General features: G+C 45.5%; 1 protein-coding gene across 2 annotated transcripts; it reads right to left on the reverse strand.

The window, feature by feature from the left end:
• Positions 1-437: 437 nt before the first annotated feature.
• On the reverse strand, positions 438-12,260 carry LOC119362734 (SAC3 family protein B-like). Of its 2 annotated transcripts, XM_037627984.1 has the most exons (17): positions 11,818-12,260; positions 10,877-11,005; positions 9,703-9,897; positions 9,304-9,507; positions 8,680-8,808; positions 7,742-7,942; positions 7,294-7,512; positions 6,993-7,204; positions 6,770-6,870; positions 6,444-6,659; positions 6,099-6,326; positions 5,939-6,030; positions 5,758-5,851; positions 3,837-3,929; positions 2,775-3,760; positions 2,585-2,699; positions 438-2,476 (listed from the first exon to the last, which is right to left on the reverse strand). In XM_037627984.1, exons 1-17 carry the CDS (start codon positions 12,201-12,203, stop codon positions 704-706), a joined length of 5,373 nt encoding a protein of 1,790 aa, XP_037483881.1. In that variant the 5' UTR covers positions 12,204-12,260; the 3' UTR covers positions 438-703. The 2 variants fall into 2 exon arrangements, with proteins under 2 accessions (XP_037483881.1, XP_037483882.1); XM_037627985.1 differs by lacking the exon at positions 11,818-12,260 and having other exon boundaries at positions 10,893-10,969.
• Positions 12,261-23,578: the final 11,318 nt, after the last annotated feature.

Consider the following 23,578-nt stretch of genomic DNA (forward strand, 5'->3'; position numbering starts at 1 on the left):
TATGACTATTTACGGTCTACATTACATTGATGAATTGAAGCTAATTCTGTGTCGTCCTAGGTTATGATTATTATATGATGAATATTATCCAACTTATCACCATCCAATGCCTACGAGTTTTTCACATATTGGTCTTGCTAAGTTACTACTGCTACAAACCAGTAGGTAGTTTTACACATGAATCTTGTGACATCCAACTTATCACCATCTACGAGTTTTTCACATATTGGTCTTGCTAAGTTACTACTGTTACAAACCACTAGGTAGTTTTACACATGAATCTTGTGACATCAGTTTTGTGCCACAGAAGCAACACATTTAAAAAGCGATGGTTGGTCAAAATAACCTTAACATGTCACAATACACCTTACATGTGGGGAGAATATTGTACTAACATATTTGTAAAACCAAAAAAGAATTTTGAAAGTACATTTTCATGTCGAAACAGTCCATTGAAATTCGTTGCGGCTTGTATAACACCAGCCATGAGTAGATGTAAGAGATTTCTGAACTGAACTACTGGGAAAGCTAACAGCTAGAGTTACAACAAATCGTCTCTGGATATTTGCGCTATATATGTCTACAACACCATGACATTCTCGTCGAATAATGACATAACCTAACAAAACAATGTTCTATCACTCAATGATATCCAATTTTACAAGTTACACCAAGCGTCTCGGCCTTTCAAAGGCTCGGCAGCTCAGAAGTATATAAAGAGCTTCTCATCGATCTTGGACTGCAGCTTGGCGCACTGCTGCTCTAGCTTGGCAAGCTCATCGTCCCATTTGAGTGGAACCAAGTCTCTTAGCTCCACTCTTCTCGGTGGTGCGTCGTAGGTGTTGTCATGGGTAGCTCCATGCACTGGGTTTACCTCACCATTGATGTGTGCCAGTGCCTGAGGTTCGTCGCATGCTGGGGTCGGCAGCGGTGGTGACAGAGGTCTCGGCGGTGGAGGACTGTCAGAATCAAGGTCACAACTCACCCCAATGATCTCGTCTAGCGAGAGCCCAGATGGCACAGCGGGCATCATGTCATGGTCCTCCAAAATGGGCGCTTCGCCTATAGTATCGCTGTTGGCAGTGAGTCCGTGCTGTGTTGCACCATTGGAATCAGCTGCAGGGGGCTGGTAAAGACGCTGACTCAGGACATAAGCTTCTGAGAAATCTCCGGTAGAAAGCCTCGCTAACCTCCAGTTGCAGATCCGCCGAAAGATAGTAACCCAGTTCGGCACAAGATAGTGATTCGAGTCACGGAGCTCAAGATCAACACCTTTCTGCACCATAATCTTTGCCTCAGCAACCGCCTGGGCTCCATTTAACAACCGAGCCGATTGGGTCAGATATCTCGTCAAGCACTCCTCGAGATATAGCTTCTGATCTTGAATCTGCCTGCCCATGTAAGATCCTTGTTTTAGCCAAGACAAGTCGTCACTGAACTCTGGAAGCTGCAAACTCTTTACGGTTTCCACCAGCGGCTGGATTCTTGACGGCGATGACCATCCAATGCTAGGTAAGAACATTTCTGTGAACATCCTCTCGCTGCTCGATCTCTCCAGAAGATCAATCTCAAGAACTGGCCACTGATTAGGACTTCTGTATGCTGCTGCCAAAATCTCTTCTCCAAGCTGGCTGACAGCGTTGTTGAATACTGAGATGCAATGCTCAGGACCAACTTCAGGCGCAACACGCTTGTTAAGTAGCTCAAGTGATGGGTTCAAGTAATTCAGAAGTAACTCATGTGTCTTCACGAGGATGACATCAGGCTCTAGAGGAAAACTGTTCGCCATCCACTTTAAACCTTCTCGCAGCTTGTCATCGTCAAAGAAGCCATTGATATAACCTTCAGTGCAGCTTCCAGCTAGAAAAACAACCAAGGATGAAGCAATCTTTCCTTCACTCAGACCGCTGACGCCAAGCTTATCAATGACATTTTGTGACGCATAATCATACCCTTCATTATATGTGTCACCACTTAAAATCAGAAGAGGGAGACAAGATTGAGGAGGTATGGAGGCTAACAGACTGCTAAATCGTGCCTTCTGCATTTCCCACGGAATGCTTTCAGATACCACAAATACTATACAGTTCGTGCTGTCAGCAATTTCGTTACCAATAACCTGTTGGTCACTGGCCCTGACAACGGATAGGCAGCATACACTCGGAGAACTGAGCCACGTTCTCCAAATTGAGAGGTCTGCTGAAGTAAGAAGCAATCCATTATCTTCATTTCCAGAACCCATGAGCTTTTTGAGTAACCATCTTGAGGCAACATTGTTGCTCTGAGATTTCATGGCACTTGGTGGGACAAGTACTAGCATCTTCCAGCAGATGCACCTAGCATCAGGTTTCCTTTCAGTTAAAATAGGACCAGCCAACTCTGAGACATTTAGTCGTGACCAAGATCTTTGTTGCCGTGTGTATCTTTCTTTAAAGGCATGGCCAATGTCTAGCTCGTGGACTGCATGCTTTGGCACCTTCATCGTAGAAAAGCGATCATTTATCATGGACTTACAAATCATCGAAATAAATTGCAGAAAACACCAAGCCTTGAAATAAATAGAACATGTCTATGGTAGACTTACCACTGCGGTTTGGTGAACTGGTGGTCCAAGTGACAGAGAATTCAATGCTGCAATAGCAAGGGCATTTTTCTGCTCTCTCAGAGATCTCTGATCCGCAGCACGCTGCCTCCATTTCCTGTATGATCACAGTAGGACAAAGGTTTGGTACATTAAAGAATTAGTGACATAGATCAAGGATAACAAAACCAACCTCAGTATCATCTTTAGCCTTTCATCTGAAATTGTTTTCTTTGGAGACACAACAATTGGTAACGAGTCATATGTTGTTTCATTATTATTTTGGTAATCTCCATCCTCATGACCAGGCAATAGGGAACCTGTAGGCCACACACGTTCTATTAGATTGACTTGATGACATGATGGACTTTCATCATCCAAATCTGTATCACTGCCAGAGCCATGTGCCCTGAGCTCATCTTCCTCTTCATGCATATGGGCGTAATCTGAGGATACACCATCTGCTAGAGGATGTGAGACTATGGTTGCCACCAAAGCATCAATATGTTGAGTGTAGGCTTCTGACTGCGGTATCTCCATTTGTTCTCTCGAGAAGTCCACAAAATCACCATTCTGGTCTTCAGATATTATGAAATCATCAGTCATCGTGATCTTGCCTTTTGCTTTCAGTGAAGCTACTCTCTGGTCATCCATCCATCCTGTGTGCGAGAGTGCGTGCTTGGTAGCACGCGGAGAAGTGCTAAGAATAACTGGAACACTTCCCTTTCTGCTACCAGTTGGGGAAATAGGACTTGAATATGTTGAATTGAACTGTTTATTGCCAGCTTTTGGAGAAAACAGACCAGAATACGGCGAAGTAATCTGTCCGCTAGAAGTGGGAGAAACAGGTCCAGAAAACGATGGGCCAAACTCTTTTTTCGCACTAACAGGAATCACAAGGGCAGACCGTGGCGGAACCTGCTCTCTTTTGCTAGCTGGGGAAGGAAACCCGACAGAATATGGTGCAACAGTCGCTTTTTGACCAGTGGGAGCACAAACTGGACCAGAAGATACATCATCGACTATTCTCTGAGATTTCTTCGAGTGCACAAGTTCAGAACAACCAGATGGAAAATCGCTCTCACTGTTAAGAAAAGGCCCTTCTTTCACTAGGTACGGTCCTTCATACTGCTTCGATCCAAAACCATGGTATTCTAAGAGACTTTCAATGTCCTCGTCCTGAAAAAGAAAGACACAAGATGATATCAATTTTCCCATAATGAATAATTTACTGTTTGAATAAGAGAACACTTACCTCCATTGCAAGCCATTCCACGACATGTGAAATAGGGATGCCTTGGCCAATCTGCAGACCACTGTGCAAGGAAGCCAGAGCTTGCCTTCTTACCTGGGTAGAAGAAAGGTGTTAAGCTTCACAAAAGTGTGAACTAACAAACAATTAGCGTACTACATGGAACCTCGGAGTACACCAGAGGTAGCGAATAGTGAAAGATAATACTATTAAAATATTTTGCTCTGCACAGGACAACAAAGTATATCTGATAAGTGGCCCTAATACAGTATAGGAGCAGAATTGTGGTCTATGGTCAAACAGGCATATCCGCAATTCCTAAAGGGACGGAATAGGTCCACCAGTGTTGCACCATAACTTGAAGAGGATCATGGTATGGAAGAAGTAGACCAAAACTCATGCTAGACGACATTAGGTGTGAGAGACTTAATTCTGTCTTGGTTGATCTGAAGTTCTGAAGAAAACGCAATGACGTCCTCTGAGGTTCATGTCATTACACCCTTCCTGTAAAAGCAGGTAGTCATCGACCTACAGGATGTTGGCCAGGCGGCTACATTGAAATCCTTGGTGACCTCAGCAAGCCAAGGGCTCAATGCCAGTGTTGCATTTCGCGAGATATCATCAAGACTCCAACGACAGTTGATGGTGATGAGGAGCAGCCCTTAGCATGGCCAGATGTCGTGGAAACTGCCCACGGCACGGCGAACGTGCACCAGACAGCAGCAACATAAGGACATCCTGACCTGTCCATTGTGATCTCACCACACATACAGCATGGCTTCGATTGACAGCGCCAAGAAAACGGCTGGGACAAAACAATGGCCATACTATTGTTTGAGAGTACAGACAACGAAGTAGAGATTAAAGCGAGATGACAGTTTATTACTGTAGGATTTAGGAAAGCTCGATGTTAAAGATATTAAGTCCAGCACGCGTAGTTTATCAATTAGCAGGAACGGATGATGCATCAGTAGTAAGGAGGATAATTAGGGAAGAGGTAGAGATAAGAGTTTGATTCGTTTACAAGAAAGAGTCCAAGTATTAATGGTGAGGTTAAGTAGCAACATGATAAATTGATAATCTTTCAGATCAAGCAAGAAATGAATCATGCACACCTCCATTTGCTAACTCTGAACCTGTCTAGTTCTCTCATCCGAATTTATGTCATTCTATCTCCTTCTAATACCATATTGGCTTCATTCCCTTTGGGCTTTAAGTCATACTGCTTGGCTCTACTCTCTATGGCAGCAGTGCCATGAACTAATGTTCACATCAACCATTGTTTCCAGAAATTTTGATTAGTGACTTGTCAAAACATAAGAATACTTTAACTAATACAGAACGTATTATAAATGTAAAGAAGTACTACCTCTGTACCAAAATATAAGACGTTTTTGTAGGCTAAACTAACCTACCAAAACATCTTATATTTTGATACGGAGGGAGTACAATACTGGCCAGGGAGAACTCGTCAATGCCAGATAGTGGCGGTTCCATAATTTTTACCCTGTGTGATCAATTATTACTGTCACATTTTCATACACTATGTAGACGTATATGTAAACTGTAACAAGTAGTCAAGTACAATGGTCGTTTCAAAAATTTGAAGGGTTGATAGATCCCACTACTTCCTCTAGCTAGCTAGGGTTGAATCAGCTTACAGTACAATGGAAACATGACAAAAGTTAAGAATTTATAGTGCTACCAAGCACCTTTTGTCTTGTGAAAAACAACAGCAGGTCCTACTAATTACAATGAGAAACTGTCAGTTCTGAATTCTGGTAACACGTTTTATTATTACAAGGTTACTTGCCAGCATAGATGCACAATAGAGAACTAGAAGTATGTGCACATTTGAACAAATAATTTCAGTAAAAAGATATGGTTCAAAAATGAACAGCCTTTCATCGACAAACTATTCTACCTTCGCGAAGTGAGCATGCATCAAGCAAGCCTGCAAATATGTTGCTTTCCTTGCAAGCCGGAAGAAAGCAATGTAGTTTCCCATTCTGCATGCTCTGAGTTGCATGACAAAAGTTGGTGTTAAGTCAAATCAAAGTTACTAAAGACCCAAGAATTCAAATTATGCCATAAGGTATGACTACCTTGCAACTTCTCTTGCAAACAAGACGTCTGGGCTGCCTCTAATTTCACGAGACATCTTAGCAAGGTCCAGAGATAACTCAGAAGGTTCAACCTGATTCAAATGTACACAGAAGTCAGCAAAACAGCAGAAAACAACAAGACCCACTCAATTCACCTCACCTTGTAACCAGGATGCTTGTCTAACTTGAGCAGTGCATAATAACCCCGGAACTCCTGTTCTGTTGAGAAGAGCACACCATTTCTCCTATGGTCTTCATACATTTGAAATAGCTCAACTGATGTTTTGTTCATCTGCTCAATGTTGAGGTGTGCATCAAAACCCTCTGAAAAACCTTCTCCTTTGCTGTACTCACATAACTCGTGCATTGCTACAATGTGGAGCCTTATCTGGTCAAGAAAAGAAAAGAAAAGAAAAGTTCACGATGAAACTTACTGGGAAATAAGTTTACCCAAAGAGAAAAACATTTACGGACAGTGGGAAAAATAATAAAAAATTGGAATTACCATTTGCTCGAGCATAGAAATAGCCTCTTGATTGAAGAAATGTTGCATTCTAAGATCCATTCTTATCGCTCGCATCCTATCCCACAAGAAGTTGTATAAGCCCAAGAAACTATCATCATATGTGTGATCCATCAAACTAAGAAGGTATGACATGGTCTTCTGCAGAACTGGCAGAGGCCTGATCAACTCTGCATCTCTCTCAGCAGTCCTAGTATACTGTATCAATTAGATAATAACTTCCATCATGCTTCCTGTTACTGGTGATGAGAGATAAATTCAGATAGAATCCTGTCATACTGGCAGGTGACAAGGTAAACACTATATACCTTTTTAACAGCAAGAAGCTCGGTGGTTTGGTTTCTGTCTCCACCTAACCTCTCGTACCTATCAAGATCTCCCTTTCTCTCGCGCTCCGCCCTTTCAGGCTCTAGAAACAAAGCATGAATACATGTTTGTAAGTAGCATGGTTAAGAAAATACATTGAAGAGTTGAGAATGACCAAAATAACATTGCGCAAAAACAAGTGATATGATCTAGTGCAGGAATCACCTGGGCACATATAGGAACAAAGCCCAAGAATTGCGGCTAACTCTGGGGGGTCCATGTCAGCCATAGTACTATCATTTGATCTGACTGGAACTTTTCCCATTGAAGAGGCTTGTTTCTGTTTGTCCGCTTTTGCGAGATCATTGATATTTTCCACTGGCCTGCTTAGTTCAACATTGAAACGAGCCAAACGCTTGGCTTTTGCCTGTTTTTCTCTACAGCAAATGTTACATGAGTCAATAACAACAAACAGTATATTTGATAAAAAAAAGGGTTTGCCACATTATGAAGCTGGCATAAGCACCTCTCAAGTTCAGTTGAAGGGATAAAGTCGTCACCGTCATCCAAAGGAGGGGTCACGCTCCTAGAATTGAGAATCGAAGGCTTTGGTGGAGAAAATGTAGGTGTACTATATTCTTTTGAATAAGTATCTGAAGGACGGAACTGCTGATACGGTGGTGAACGCACATCACCAATGCGAGATTTTATTTGACTTCCAACCTTGAGAGGGGAAGCTTCAGACCTGTAATAATAGCAACAAAGTCAACTGCTAAATGCCATAAAGTAAAAGATAAGCAAGCACAGTAACAGATCAATTCGTTTACTAACTACCGCTCCTAGGCATAAATATGGTAGATGTGTTAGATTGTGCTCTTACTGGTCGTAATTTATTTATTTTAGTCGTTATTGCATCTTTTATCAAAACTAATAAGTAAAACTGACATACAGCAAAATAAACTCGAAGGATTTACCTCTGGATATCAGCCTGTGAACGAAGATTCTGGGCTGCAACATTACTGCTGCCAAAACCTGCAGGTGCCGGCCTAATGTTGTCTCTAATATCTGAAGGTGGAGACTTGGGCATGTTCGTGAATTCAGATGAAGGAGCCCTCATCCTTTTTGAAGTTTCAATACTTACATCATCAACCAACGTATCCGGATAGTTTATCAGTCTGTAAAGGAAGCAGCAGGAAAATGCTCTATGCATTAGCCACAAGTCCACAATACATCACTAATGCAACTAGTCATTTTAAATGCCAGATTTCAGGCTTTAGAATTAGCGCTCACAGGAACCAAACCCTAAACCGAAAACCGAAAAAGGTTAGCAGACAAATAGCAAAGAAGAATTTCACAGCTCACATTTCGAAAAAAAGATGTCACTAAAAATGAAGAGAAAAAAAAAGAATTAGCACAAAAGGTTAGTGCATACTATTGAGGGTTTCCACATTTTAAGAGCTCGAATAAAACACTAGTTGCTTAATATTCCTTTAGCGAGACTAAAAGCTACAAGGAAAATAAATTTTCCAAAAACTGTGTAGAGAAGACCGTCTCCATGTTCGTATTCTTGATTCAGTTTGGTAACACACCGACCAAGTAAAGAGAACACGTTACATAATAACAGGTGGGTCATGTTTTGTTTGGTAATCCATGCCCAAAAATGACTATGCCCAGCATTTTACCCATTTCCATACTGAATTGATTTCCCAATGGATGATCATGATTATCTAACTTTCTTCAGTCCAGGATATTTATACGAATTCAAAGTAGCAGTGATTACCTATATATACATATGTTGTGGGGTGTTGAAGCACTTAGGAGTTAGGAGATCACATGTATATTTAATTATTTATGCAGCAACAGAAGAAAACAGGCACGCCACAAAGAAATGGCAATCAGTAGATAGTAGTACCTTCTAGCATTTGCACCAGTGCCATGACGAGCTTCAGCACCATCAACATCCTGATAGGATAAAGTAGGTGACCTAGACCTTTTTGAAATGCTATGATCCATTGTTCGACTTTGAAGTGGAGCTGAGAATCTACAGAAGGATAAAAGGAAGAAAATATTACAGAGCCATAAACGCATAAGTACCAACAGGAACACAAGCACAAGAGATGGCATTAACCAATGATTTTACAGTGATCCAGGTAATAAATGTGATCACAGAAGCAAATTTACGTTCAATTTGCAGTATTACGTTACAGCGCGGAAGTTCGTTATATCCATTGCTAAAGTTCTTTTGAATAGGAAGAATGTCCCAGCAGGGGGAGAGGGGTTACTCCATGCAAACCTACCAGCATCACAAGGTTGAGTATATTTCTAGTAAAAAAACTTGAACAGCTCGCAAGACAATCACAATAAATATTTTTTTATCTAAAAGTTTTTCCTTTTCTCGACTCAAATTAGTATCACCAAAGACTATTTAAATAAAGACTATACAGGCTGCATACTACTGATGAACACAAAAAAATCAAAAATAGAATGGTGCTCCGATCAACTATGTGGCAGTTTATGACAGTCTAGCCGACAGCACCTTTGTTCTCGCATATGATCGTTCATCTCTTGTTGAGCCGCACCACCAAGCACTGATGAAGAAGATGTACTAGTCCCTGAGGCAGGACGGGGCCTCCCATTACCAGGAACTAAATTGCTATTCAGAAGAGGAGAGAATGTAGCACGTGCATCATGAAAAGGAGACTGGTTCTGGATTCCAATCTTGGAAGGTGATAGATTAGGCCTGAAATATCAAGTAAAAACAGGGAGATAAGCAGCACAGCACAACCAGTGACATTTAGTACTGAAATACTAATTAGTAGCTAAGTAACCGGTACTACACTCTTTTATGAGATAATTTGCAGTGAGACACTAATAAAACTTAAAATACAATTAGAGTAAACAATTACTAGTTGACAATTTCTATCGAATAACTCACATTTGCACATGATCATGAGGCTCAGCACGCTGCGTAGGAGGAAATTTTGGAAGGCTTGATGATGGTCTAAACTGTCTGCTCATGTCTAATGGTGGTGATCTTGCTGTCTTTCCGGTCTCTGGAGGTTGCATTCTCATTTGCACTGAAGATTGCGCACTTTCATTTTCAAACAACGGGTCTGCATAGTTTACCAACCTATTGATGGAAGAGACATTAGATTTAAAAACCCTGATAGCTGTACCCACAAGGTTATAGTTGCAAGCTCCAGGGAAAACACATCTGAACTCACACCCAACAGAAAAATCCTCTCCAGACCTACGCAACCATAATCCATGTAGGGTGGTCCATACAAAGACATGTCAAGCATGTCAGCTAAGATCAACTACACAAAATGTAGTGTATCCTAGTATAATGATATGCACCATTTTTCATTTAAGAACTGACAGTGATTGATGTATTGTTCTCTGACCATGGCCTTCTGGCAAAATAACGTATAAACAACAGCATTGGTACCTTTGCTTTTAGCCCAAGGCTGCCCTGCCAAATACTACATCTGTTCCCTAATATAAGACCTTTTAGCTTTTTCTTGAGTCGTATGTATCTAGACACATTTTAGTATGTATGTACACTCATTTTAGTATGTATGTATTCAATATTTTGAAATAGCTAAAAGGTCTTATATTAGGGAACGGAGGAGTATTTGGCTAGCCAAAGTTTGGTCAAGCTTTTGCTTACCCATGAGTTTGCTAACATTGGCAAGAAAAATGAACTAGAGTGGGCAAAAGAGAAGTTGGCATTTCAGAAGTACTGGCAACCATCCAAGCAAAGACCAAAATTTTGGTCATAACCTGAAAATTGGCAAGGTGAGCTTTGTCCACCATCCAAACATACCCTAGAGTTCAGCAGAGAGTGATGAATATTTGGCTCAGTGGCTCATTGCGCAACTTTCAGAAGAAGATTGCATTGTACTGACACGGATTGTCCCACCTACAACATTTGGACGACTTAAAGGAGAACAGTCGCTAAGTGACCTATATCTACGTATCAAGCCCTTATGTACAAATTTTCTGCACGCCATGTATACAAACATTTTAAAGATATTGACTGGAATATATTGGATGTCCATTATGAATTCAGATAGCTTGACGAGGGATACAACATGAAGTAGTTTTACCTTCTTTGCCCCATACCATTATCATTTTCTGGAGGAACATTCACACGCTGATTTGATAGATTCGGCGGGGACCTGCTCCTTGAGGAAATACCAGGATGCATGGGCCTGCCTATGGATGGTGCAGCTACTCTGAATGTGAACACGAAAACAATCCATCAATAATGTACCATGGGTATCGCAGGTTTGGAACTGCAACCAGATGGGCTAGGATTAGGTGATTAACCACCTAAAAAGTTAGAACTTAGTCTACCATTCCAGCAGCAAGGCACCTTATCAGATATTTTGAGTTGGCTTGAACAACATGCAATTTTAGATGTTCCTTTTTATGTGCTATACCCTGCTCAAATATCATTCACTTGTTACACAGTCACCAGTGTGCCTAAGTCTTGTGAATTGGCAACTCCCTCCGTAACAAAATATAAGACGTTTTTTATGCCCTATGCAAAACCAAAAAACGTCTTATATTTTGATACAGAGGCAGTACATGGTTGCTTCGTGCCATGCCAAGTCTTGTGAATTGGCTACATGGTTGCCTCGTGCCATGCCACGATCTCTAACAATCAACTTAGGACAATCCCTATTGTAGAAACTAGATCACTAGAGCTGCTATGACGCGCTAATACTCAAATGTTGCAGGCATCCGACCAAATAAAAACTCATATGCGCATTTAGCCATCTCCAATGGGGAAACTCTATGCAATCACCGAATATGCGAAACTACCGCGAGCGGAATATATCTGCACAACGCTAACTACACTATGCTTCAGATTCTGAAGCTACTACACGCCTGTACTTACAGTTACAGCTACTTGGATGCAACAGCAAGAACAGAAACCTAACCGACACTAGCTAGCCAGCTCGACAGCAAGCTCAAACAACACAGATACCACTTGGGGGTATCAAACAACACAGATTCTACTTTGGGGGTGGGGAGCACTCACCTCGGCTGGGGCTGAAGATGGCGCGCGGTGTGGCGAGCAGTGGCGGCGGCCGCGCCTGGGTCGACGGCACGAAGAGGGCTCGGAAACCTCACGGGACCAGAGGCGCCGGGAGCAGCTGCGGCCGGGCGCGCGGAGGGTGCCGGTATGGGGATGGGAGAAGTAGGGCGAGAGATGGGGGCCGCTGCGGAGAGCTGGGGGCGAGCGCTCGGGAAGCGCGAGGAGGGGGGCACGAAGGGGACGGCCGGGCTAGCCGAGGGGAACTGCACGGGGGCGGGCTGCGCCGCGGGAGAAGGGGCGGTGGCCGCGCCGGCGCCGAAGGCGAGGGGCGCGGAGCCCGGCCCGCGGTTGAGGGGCCCCGCGTCGCGGCCGAAGCCGGATGCCTCCATCGCGGGGCGCGGAACCCTAGCCGGCGGCGGGTGCTCGTCGCCGGCGCGCGTGGAGGGAGGAGGAGTGGGGTTTGAATTGGAGAGAGATCGGAGGTGGGGAGGGGAGGGAGCCGCCGGGTCGAAGCTTTTGGGTTAAGCGGCCCGGCGGGCAAAGGGGGTACTGACAGGTGGGGCCGGGCCGTCGGCCGGAGGTGGAATCAATTGTAGAGAGGTACCTGCGGAATCGTGTATTCAGCTAAGGATAAAAGGGTTGGGGAAGTTGGGGAAGGGTCCACCACGTTCGAAACGCTAAGGCGGCAGCGGCGATCGCGAGGCGATCGGTTGCTGCGCTAGGGTTAGGGTTTCGTCTATGGGGGTGGTTGGGATCCGGCGGTCTTTTGGGGGGCAACTGCGTCTCCCTGTTCTCCGGCCGGTGGCGACTGTGCTCTCCTGCGATCGAGCGGAGCTGATGGCGGAGGCGATAGAGCGCGTTTCGGGTGCGTCTCCGCGGGCATCGTCTTCTGCAGCGCCCGTGGCGGCGGCGACGCCGTTGGTCCGGAAGGAGGGATCTTCTGTCAAGTCCCCTGGGGGGAATAAGACCCCGGACCCGGCGGCGAGCCTGTCGGAGAGGCTCGGCGGCATGGTGCTGATGGACAAGGAGGTTCAAGGCTTTGTGTTTGATGATCCAAATCCTGGTTTTCAGAAGCGATGCAGATGGATGGCGGTGGGCAAGGTATGTTCTGTAAGGCCTATGAAGATGTCTGCGGTAGAGAAGACGATGCCTAGAGCTTGGGGCCTGCACAGGGAAGCGAAGTTTAGCGAGATTGGTCCCAATATCATCATGGTGCAGTTCGGAAGTGAAGGTGATTGGAAACATGTGCTTAACAATGGTCCTTGGCAATTCGATTTCAGTGTTCTGATTATGAAGGATTATGAGGGGAGTATCAGAACGTCGGAGATGGTCTTTGACAGGATTGATGTCTAGGTGCGGGTGCTTGACTTGCCCCCGGACAGGAGGACGGAGGCTTTTGGCAAGGCGCTTGGGAACTGGCTGGGCGACATAGTTAAGGTCGATGTTGACAGAGAGGGTTTTGCCAGAGGAGGCTTTCTCTGAGAGTGAGGGCCACTATCTCTGTTTTTGATCCTTTGGTTCGTGGCTTCTATCTCAAGAGGTCGAAGGAGGACAAGGAAAAGACCTGGTTTGACTTCTACTATGAGAAAATCCCCCATTTTTTTCGACTGTGGGCGCTTGGTGCACAATGGGGACCGCTGTGATCCTCCAATTGAGTCGGCAGATCAGTGGGGCAGCTGGTTAAGGGCTTCTCCGGGAAGGAATGCGGCGGGAGGTGATGGAACCGCTGGTGGGGGGTCGGGAAGCCAAAGCAGTCGCAGTGGCAATCACACTGGTGATGCTGCGAGGTCTCGGGCTTCAAACCCGAGGGTGCGCGATCTACCCACAAGGAGGAATTTAAATGTTGAGTTATCGGGATCGGGTGACGCTCGCACTAGCGAGAGCCACGTTCATGTTGATGTTGAGGTTAACAGCCCAGGCAAATCGCGATCAAGACTCGGTGCTGAACAAAAGAGGGACCTCCGCGATAGCCTTGAGCAGTGGCGTGAGACGGATATGCGACACAAGCTGATGGAGCAGAAACATAGAAGTGGCTTGGGGGAGGAACGGAGCTCAGTTGTGGGTAGCAGGAGCAGAGGAAAGGAGAAAGAACATGATGGTAGACTCGAGGGGGGTTTGGAGAGAGGTGCTTGGAGTGGTGGTGGAGATAGGATGGAATCGCATGGGAGGCGGAGAGGCACTTACAGAAGGAAATTCAGAGATGACTTGGATAGAAGGTCAAGCTACGAACAGCATGATAGGTTCTTTGGTGACAACAGGAAGCGGAGAACGAAACAAGTTTAGGTGGCAAAGGGAGAGCAGGATGCCTTCATTCGCGAAATGAGACAGAAAATGTCCTCGGTGTTTGAGCGCATCTCCGGCAAGGATGGATCATCATCGGCGGACCCTGGTATCCAGGGCCGCCGGCACCAATGAATATCTTGGCCTGGAACTGTCGAGGACTAGGGTTGGACTCGACAGTAGGCGAGCTGCGCGACCTGGTACGGTCCCACAACCCAGCGGTGGTTTTTTTATCGGAGACAAAGAAGAAGACTAGGGGTATGGAGAAGCTGATGTGGAGTTTAGGGTTCAGGTGCGGTGTGGCTGTGGATTGTTGTGGACTGAGTGGCGGATTAGCACTCTGGTGGAGGGAGCATGTACATGTTTCAGTCCGACCGTTTTGCCAATATTTCATTGATGCGGAGGTGGTGTTTGATGGCAAATCCCTTAGGGTCACTGGATTCTACGGGGAGCCGCGGACGGAGCTAAGGAAGAAATCCTGGGATGCGATCAGATACTTACGAGCTCAAGACAACTTGCCTTGGATATGTGTTGGTGACTTCAATGAAGCTTTGTTCCATGCTGATCAGTCCGGGGGGAATCCGAGGAGTTTTACACAGATGGAAGACTTTCGGGACTGTTTGGCAGATTGTGGTTTGGCCGACCTGGGCTTCTCTGGTTACCAGTATACCTGGGATAATAAGAGGGAAGGCGATGACAATATTCAGGTCAGGTTGGATAGGGCCGTGTGTAATGAAGATTTCTTGTCTATTTTTCCGGAGACTCTGGTTGAGCACCTGATGACGGAGGAGTCGGATCATCAGGCTATCTTAGTGCGTGCCTTGGAGACAGCTCCAAACGAGCATGCTCGTGGCCCGAGACCTTTCCGTTTCGAGGAAGCGTGGACGCGTCATGATCAGTATGATAATATGGTGGAGGCTGCATGGATGGGCGCGGGCAGTGGGGAGAAGGATATAGCTGCTATATGTCAGAGGCTAGCACGGACGGCTGGCAGCATGCAATTATGGGCAAGGGAGGTTTTCGGTTCAATCAGGAAGCAAATTAAGGGTCTTAAGGCGCAGCTTACCGATGCAAAGACCCGTGCGAGGATCACTAGGTACTCGCATGAGATCAAAGAGATTGAAGAGAAGCTGCGGGAGGTCTTTGAGCGGGAGGAGATTTTCTACCATCAGCGGTCACGGGTTGACTGGCTCAAGGTTGGGGATCAAAACACTCAATATTTCCATAATAGAGCTACTCACAGAAAGAGGAAGAACACAATCCGGGCGCTCAAGAGGGAGGACGGGTCCAGGTGCGCTGTGGAGGAGGAGATGAGGGAGATGGCAGCGTCATTTTATGAGCATTTGTTCACTTCTGAAGGTTCGACGGGAGCGGACACGGTTCTGGATAGTATTGTGCCGCTCGTTGATCCTATCATGAATGACAAGCTTTCCTCTCTGATCATTGACAAGGAGATTGAAGTTGCTTTGTTTCAGATGGGACCGACCAAATCGCCGGGTCCGGATGGTTTCCCTGCGTTGTTCTACCAGCGACACTGGTCCCTGGTTAGAGATGATGTCTATGGTGTTGTCCGGAGGTTTCTCATGGGGGAGACCGCATCGGAGGCCTTTAATGAAACTGTGATTGTGATGATCCCGAAAGTCAAATCACCGGAGTTGCTCTCGCAGTTCAGGCCGATTAGTCTATGTAATGTCTTGTATAAAATTGCTACAAAAGTGTTGGCTAATCGTCTTAAGTGTTTTCTTCCAGTGCTGATTTCGGAGGAGCAGAGTGCGTTCGTTCCAGGCAGACTAATCACTGACAACGTGTTGGTGGCCTATGAGTGTGTTCATGCTATCAGGACTAGGAAGAGGAAAAAGTGCCTTTGCACGGTCAAGCTCGACATGATGAAGGCATATGACCGCGTCGAGTGGAGGTTTCTGGAGCAAGTCTTGCGTAAATTTGGGTTCAATGAGGAGTGGATTCGGATGGTAATGAGGTGCGTCTCGTCAGCAAGGTTTTGGGTCAAGCTTAATGGTGGATTATCTAGGATGTTCTATCCGTCCAGGGGACTCCGACAGGGTGACCCACTCTCTTCGTACCTATTTCTGTTTTGTGTGGAGGGGTTCTCTGTGTTGCTGAAGTGTGCCCAAGAGGAGAAGGCTATTAGCGGGGTTTCTTTTGGATCTAATGGCTCGCAGGTTACTCACTTGCTGTTCACAGATGATAGTATTGTCTTCTTGGAGGGAACTCAAGCGAGTATGGAGGTTTTGAAGGATATTTTGGGAAGATATGAGGCTGCTTCTGGTCAGAAGGTGAACTTACAGAAATCCTCCATATTCTTTGGAAAGGGTTGCCAGGTGGAAACCAAGGAGCTTTTGAAGCAAACATGTGGCATTAGTTCGGAGGCTCTCAGTGAGAAATATTTGGGGCTTCCCACTCGTGTGGGGCGGTCCAAGGAAGGAGCGTTTAAACACGTGGTTGAGAGCTCGAAAGGCAAAGTTGGTGGATGGAAGGGGCAGGGTCTGTCCAAGAAAGCTCGGGAAGTGTTGGTGAAATCTTCCCTCCAAGATGCACCGACCCATACCATGAGTTGTTTCCAACTTACCAAAAAAATGTGCCGGAACCTGAAATCAATCTCATCTAAATTCTGGTGGGGAGCAACTAATGGTGAGAGGAATGTGCATTGGATTTCTTGGGACAAGATGTGTGAGGCTAGGAAGGAGGGTGGTCTGGGTTTCAGAGATCCGGAGGCCTTCAACCAGGCTTTGTTAGCTAAGCAGGCGTGGCGCCTCCTTCAACAGCCAACGTCCTTGTGTGCTCGGGTTCTAAAGGCTCGCTACTACCCAGACTGCTCTATCATGAATGCGGTCTGACCTGCTGCTGGTTCGTTCACTTTCAAAAGCATCATTCATGGGCGGGAGCTGCTTCGTGCGGGTTCTATTTGGCGTATTGGCGATGGATCGGGGGTCAACATTCACCATAGCAACTGGATACCGCGGATGGGGAGTATGAGGCCACTGGGCCAGACTTACATCCCCGGGATAACCAAGGTGGCGGATTTGCTCACCCCTGATGGTATGACCCTGGGATGATGCCAAAGTGGACTCTATGTTTTCGACTGATGATGCATGTGATATCAAGCGTATTGCGGTCGGCGGACCTGGTTCTGTGGACTATCTTGCGTGGAATTACACCCGGAATGGGGTCCTCTCGGTCAGGTCGGCCTACCATCTCAAGATGGCGATGAAGCGGATGTCTACTGGACGGCCAGAGGCATCTAACTCGGTGGCAAAACACAAGGGTTACCTTGCTCTGTGGGATACTGACGCCCCGGGGAAGGCGAAGATTCATGCCTGGCGGCTGGTGCGGAATGGATTGGCTGTCGGTTTTGAGCTTCACCGGCGGCGCATTAAGCCCGGTGTGTTCTGCACCGCGTGTGGCAGAGAGGAGACAGTCTACCACCAGTTTTGGGGGTGCCAGCACTCCGTCCTCTTTTGGGAACTGTTGCGGTCTGAAGGCGGGGTGGGGGCACCACATCCCCCTCATCATCTTCAGTCTCAAGGCGAGTTAGCTAACTGGCTACTGGGCTAGTTCGTTGTATGGTCTGTGGCTCACAAGAAATGATGCGCGTGATGGTAGGAAAATTTCCCCTCCTCAGGAGGTTCTCACTCGGGTGTTATCTTCCATGAAGCAATGGAGAGATGCTCATGCTGTTCCAGAGAGGCCGATGGTCGCCAAACCTGTGCAGCGGTGGGAGGTGCCTGAGCAGGGATGGATCAAGGGGAACGCGGACGGGGCGGTCGCCAAGCGAGGAGCTAAAGGAGGTGGCGGGTCAATTTTGCGCGACCATCAGGGAGGTTTTGTGGCAGTGACCTGCCACTTTTTTCCCCACTACGACGACCCAGAGAGCGCTGAAATTATGGCATGTCTGAAGCTTCTTCATCTTGCAAGAGAGCTGCAGGTTCAGAGAATATGTGTTGAGCTGGATTGCCAAAGTGTGGTGAAGATGACCAATGGGGAGGAGAGGTGTTTGGCGTCGGCCGGACCTTGGGTGCAAGAAATAAAGTTGCTGTTACGAGAGTTTGCTGATTTCCGTGTGGCGTGGACTCGTCGTTCAGCAAATGTGGCTGCACACAAGCTAGCTAAGATTGGTGTAGGTGATGAAAGGGGCCAGGTGTGGGTGGGGATGCCTCTAGATTTCATTCTGGATGTTGTAGCCAATGACATTCCGAACCTGGTTTAAGTAATGAATGTGTTTTACCTCAAAAAAAAGAATTGTGTATTCAGCTGTCGCTCCTCGTGAGGTGAAGCCGTGAAGGCCGATTATCTTGGCCGTTCATGTTGGAAATATGCCCTAGAGGCAATAATAAAAGTATTATTATATTTCTTTGTTCATGATAATAGTCTTTTATTCATGCTATAACTGTATTATCCGGAAATCGTAATACATGTGTGAATACATAGACCACAACATGTCCCTAGTGAGCCTCTAGTTGACTAGCTCGTTGTGATCAACAGATAGTCATGGTTTCCTAGCTATGGACATTGGATGTCGTTGATAACGGGATCACATCATTAGGAGAATGATGTGATGGACAAGACCCAATCCTAAGCATAGCACAAAGGTCGGTTAGTTCGTTTGCTAGAGCTTTTCCAATGTCAAGTATCTTTTCCTTAGACCATGAGATCGTGTAACTACCGAATACCGTAGGAGTGCTTTGGGTGTACCAAACGTCACAACGTAATTGGGTGATTATAAAGGTGCACTACAGGTATCTCCGAAAGTGTCTGTTGGATTGACACGGATCGAGACTGGGATTTGTCACTCCGTATGACGGAGAGGTATCTCTTGGGCCCACTCGGTAATGCATCATCATAATGAGCTCAAAGTGACTAAGTGGTTAGTCACGGGATCATGCATTACGGTACGAGTAAAGTGACTTGCCGGTAACGAGACTGAACAAGGTATTGGGATACCGACGATCGGGTCTCGGGCAAGTAACGTACCGATTGACAAAGGGAATTGTATACGGGGTTTGATCGAATCCTCGACATCGTGGTTCATCCGGTGACATCATCGAGGAGCATGTGGGAGCCAACATGGGTATCCAGATCCCGCTGTTGGTTATTGACCGGAGAGTCTCGGTCATGTCTGCATGTCTCCCGAACCTGTAGGGTCTACACACTTAAGGTTCGGTGACGCTAGGGTTATTAGGAAGACTTGTATGTGATTACTGAAAGTTGTTCGGAGTCCCGGATGAGATCACGGATGTCACGAGGAGTTCCGGAATGGTCCGGAGGTGAAGTTTTATATATGGGAAGTTGTCATACGGACACCGGAAGAATTGGGGGTCCTATGGTATTGTACCGGGGCCACCGGAGGGGTTCCGGGGGTTCACCGGGAGGGGCCACCCCTCCCGGAGGGCCACATGGGCCGCAAGGGGCAGGGAGCCAGCCCCTGGAGGGTTGGGCGCGCCCCCCACCTTGGGCCCATGCGCCTAGGGTTGGGGGAAACCCTAAAGGGGGGCGCCCCCCTTGCTTGGGGGGCAAGCCTCCCCTCCCTGGCCGCCGCCCCCCCTCTAGATCCCATCTAGAGGGGTCGGCCCCCCTTGCCCCTTCCCCTATAAATAGAGGGGTGAGGGGAGGGCTGTTGTACACAACTCAAGGCGCAGCCCCTCCCCTCCCCAACACCTCTCCTCCTCCGTACGTGCTTGGCGAAGCCCTATCGGAGTACTGCTGCACCAACTACACCACGCCGTCGTGCTACCGTTGGAGCTGCCTTCCTCAACCTCTCCTTCCTCCTTGCTGGATCAAGACGGAGGAGACGTCGTCCGTCCCGTACGTGTGTTGAACGCGGAGGTGCTGTCCGTTCAGCACTTGGTCATCGGTGATCCGAATCACGGCGAGTACGACTCCATCATCACCATCCCCTTGAACGCTTCGGCACCCGATCTACAAGTGGTATGTAGATGCAAACTCACTCCCTTGACTCGTTGCTTAGATGAACTCATAGATGGATCTTGGTGAAACCGTAGGAAAAATTTTAATTTTCCGCAACGTTCTCCAATAGTCCATGCATCAACGAATGGTCAATAGCAATAGCAATGTGATGGTTTATTCAGGTTTCAACTGCATTAATTAATAAAGAATAAAAATGGTTTGAGACATAAAGTTGATGTCGTAGGGAAGCTATCTTATTGCGGATTGTTTGACAAAACACTGCTTTAGATCTAGTGTGCCTGAATTCTGGGATTCTATTGCCCCTGACTTTATTTTTCCGCAAATTGTAAACGATATGGCTATGTTTGAGGAATAAAGTTATCTTATGTTCAAAAAATGACCAAATGGTTATTTAAGAGCAAGCAGAAAGAAGCGAAAACCTCTTGAATAAAAACTTTTTGCAAACCAAATCTCAGATAGAGAAGTATGTTTAGCCTACATGTCATGTGAAAACAAATAAGTGTGATATGGGCGAATAAACATGTTTCCCGAAAAAGGTGAAAATAACATTCATATATATTATAAAAATTGAGGACACCATGGGAATAACCTATTGCATGAAGTTGCAATATGTTCACTCATGAATTAATTAGTAAGGTGTGAAAGCCTTCATGATCATCCTCACAATGAAAATATGCTAATGTCGGTCATGATTGTTTATATTATGTGAGTTTGGATTATTTATGATGGATTCATGCCTATATATTTATCCGCACCTCATAAACTCGACGACCATGTTCTTACAAGCAGCGGTACTTAATTACTCGGGGACGAACAAGAGTTAATCCTAGAAGAGTTGATGAGTCCAAATTTTAAGTCACTTTTTACCTTTTGTCTTGCACCTTAGTTGTAGGGTTTGCCAGATTTTACTGTGTTCGCATACCTCAGATTTTACTGTGTTTGCATACCTCTTTTGTCTGTTTTAGCCAGGATTGCACCTGCAAAGATATTTTGGCATACAAGAAAAGAACTCCAAGCATATGCTGTTAAAATCACATTGATTGACGTGATAAAATTCTACCATAAAAGAGAGAAGAAAAAGGGAGAAGAAAGAAAAGCAATAGAAGGGTCCAGGGCGTTTGACAATGCTCAATATAATCGGGCGCGCTCGTACCACCGGTCATACCAGTGTCGCCACCGCTTGATCTGGTATTTCTTCCCCGTGTGGTCGGATCAAGGATCCCATGATACGTCTCCAACGTATCTATAATTTTTGATTGTTCCAAACTGTTTTATTATCAATCTTGGATGTTTTATAATCATTTTATAGTCATTTTATATCATTTTTTGGTACTAACCTATTGACATAGTGCCAAGTGTCAGTTGTTGTTTTTTCCATGTTTTTTACATCGCAGGAAATCAATATCATACGGAGTCCAAATGCCACGAAACTTTACGAAGATTTTTTATGGACCATAAGGAAGATGTTGGGCCCTGGTTGCACCTGGGGGGAGTCCCGAGGAGGGGACAACCCACCAGGGCACGCTAGGAGGCCCAGGCGCTTTGGTGGGTTCTGCCCACCTCGGGTACCCCCGCGGACCACCTCTTTCCTCTATAAATACCCCAAAAATCCAGAATCCCTAGGTGAGTCGACGAAATATTCATCCAGCCGCGGCAGAGTCCAGAACCATCAGATCCAATCTAGACACCATCACGGAGGGGTTCACCACTTCCATTGGTGCCTCTCCGATGATGCGTGAGTAGTTCTTTGTAGACCTTCGGGTCCGTAGTTATTAGCTAGATGGCTTCCTCTCTCTCGCTGAATTCTCAATACAATGGTCTCTTGGCTTTCCATATGATGTAACTCTTTTTGCAGTGTGTTTGTTGGGATCCGATGAACTTCGAGTTTATGATCAGTTATATCTTTTTATGTCCATGAAAGTTATTTGAGTTTCTTTGATCTCTTATATGCATGATCTCTTATAGCCTCGTATTTATTCTCCGATATTTGGGTTTTGTTTGGCCAACTTGATCTATTTATCTTGCAACGGGAAGAGGTGCCCGGTAGTGGGTTCGATCTTACGGAGCTTGATCCCAGTGACAGAAAGGGAACCGACACGTATGTATCGTTGCTACTAAGGATAAAAAGGTGGGATCCATATTTGCCGCAATAGATAAACGGATCTTGTCTACATCATGTTATCGTTCTTATTGTATTACTCCATTTTTCCATGAACTTAATACACTAGATGCATGCTGGATAGCGGTCGATGTGTGGAGTAATAGTAGTAGATGCAGGCAGGAGTTGGTCTACTAATCTTGGACGTGATGCCTATGTAATGATCATTGCCTGGATATCGTCATAATTATTTGAAGTTCTATCAATTGCCCAACAGTAATTTGTTTACCCACTGTTTGCTATTTTCTCGAGAGAAGGCACTAGTGAAACCTATGGCCCCCGGGTCTTGTTCCTCGTATATTTGCCTTTGCGATCTACTTTTTCCTTGCTTTTATTTTTAGATCTATTAAACCAAAAATACAAAAATACCTTGCTGCAATTTATTCTTATTTATTTTGTTTAGCGTTCAATCTATCAATCTACTACAGTTTCCTCATGTCCGTTTTGCCTATCTTGAGGCACCGTACCCCGAAAGGGATTGACAACCCCTTTAACACGTCGGGTTGCGAGGTGTTGTTATTTGTGTGCAGGGGCTGTTTATGTTGTGTTGCTTGGTTCTCCTACTAGTTCGATAACCTTGGTTTCATATCTGAGGGAAATACCTACCGCTGATGTGCTGCATCATCCCTTCCTCTTTGGGGAAATACCGGCGTGGCTTCAAGCGACATCAAAAGGAATTTCTGGCGCCATTGCCGGGGAGGATCTTCAACATAACCAGGTTCCTAATCACAAATCTCATCTCCCCGCAATTTACATTATTTGCCATTTGCCTCTCATTTTCCTCTTCCCCACTTCACAAAAATTTGTCGTTTTATTCGCCTCTCTTTTTTGTTTGCCGTTTTCTCGTCAGATCTCATGTTTGCCTGTGTTGCCATGTGCCTTCTATTTGCTAGCATCTTTGCTTGATAAAAATTATTGATATGGATCCTCATCCACTTGCTAATCTTTTCAAAAGATCCAATTATGATGAACCAATTGCTAGTGAATTGAGTACACTAGATTATCTTTATGAAGTTTTGCTTGAGATTCGTGAATCTAAAAATTGTGATGAAGAAATTTATGAAGTGATTCATGATAGCTCCTTGAATGAAAAGCATGATTGCAATAATTTTACTATAAATTCTATTAATGTCAATTGTGCTAATATGCAAAACCCCAAGCTTGGGGATGCTAATTTTGCTATGTCCACTACTTGCTGCAATGATCATGATTGGGGTGATTCTTCTTACGATCTTGAAAATCTATTTAAGCCTCATGATGAATATGTTTGCAGTAATATTGAAAGTGGGTTTGGAAGAGCGTCAACTTTAGGTAAAAGTAATCCCACATATTTGGAGAGTGATCAATCTTATGAAATTTTTGATAAAAGTGGGATTGGAGAGG

The sequence above is a fragment of the Triticum dicoccoides genome, chromosome 2B (genome assembly GCF_002162155.2).
Source record: "Triticum dicoccoides isolate Atlit2015 ecotype Zavitan chromosome 2B, WEW_v2.0, whole genome shotgun sequence".
Lineage (NCBI taxonomy): Eukaryota > Viridiplantae > Streptophyta > Magnoliopsida > Poales > Poaceae > Triticum > Triticum dicoccoides.

Coding starts and splice junctions, on each gene's coding strand:
- LOC119362734 (XM_037627984.1), bottom strand. CDS start 12,203: ATGGAGGCATCCGGCTTCGGCCGCGACGCGGGGCCCCTCAACCGCGGG. Junction 9,898..10,876: donor AATGGTATGGGGCAAAGAAG/GTAAAACTACTT, acceptor TTCCATCAATAG/GTTGGTAAACTATGCAGACC. Junction 9,508..9,702: donor CCTCATGATCATGTGCAAAT/GTGAGTTATTCG, acceptor TTGATATTTCAG/GCCTAATCTATCACCTTCCA.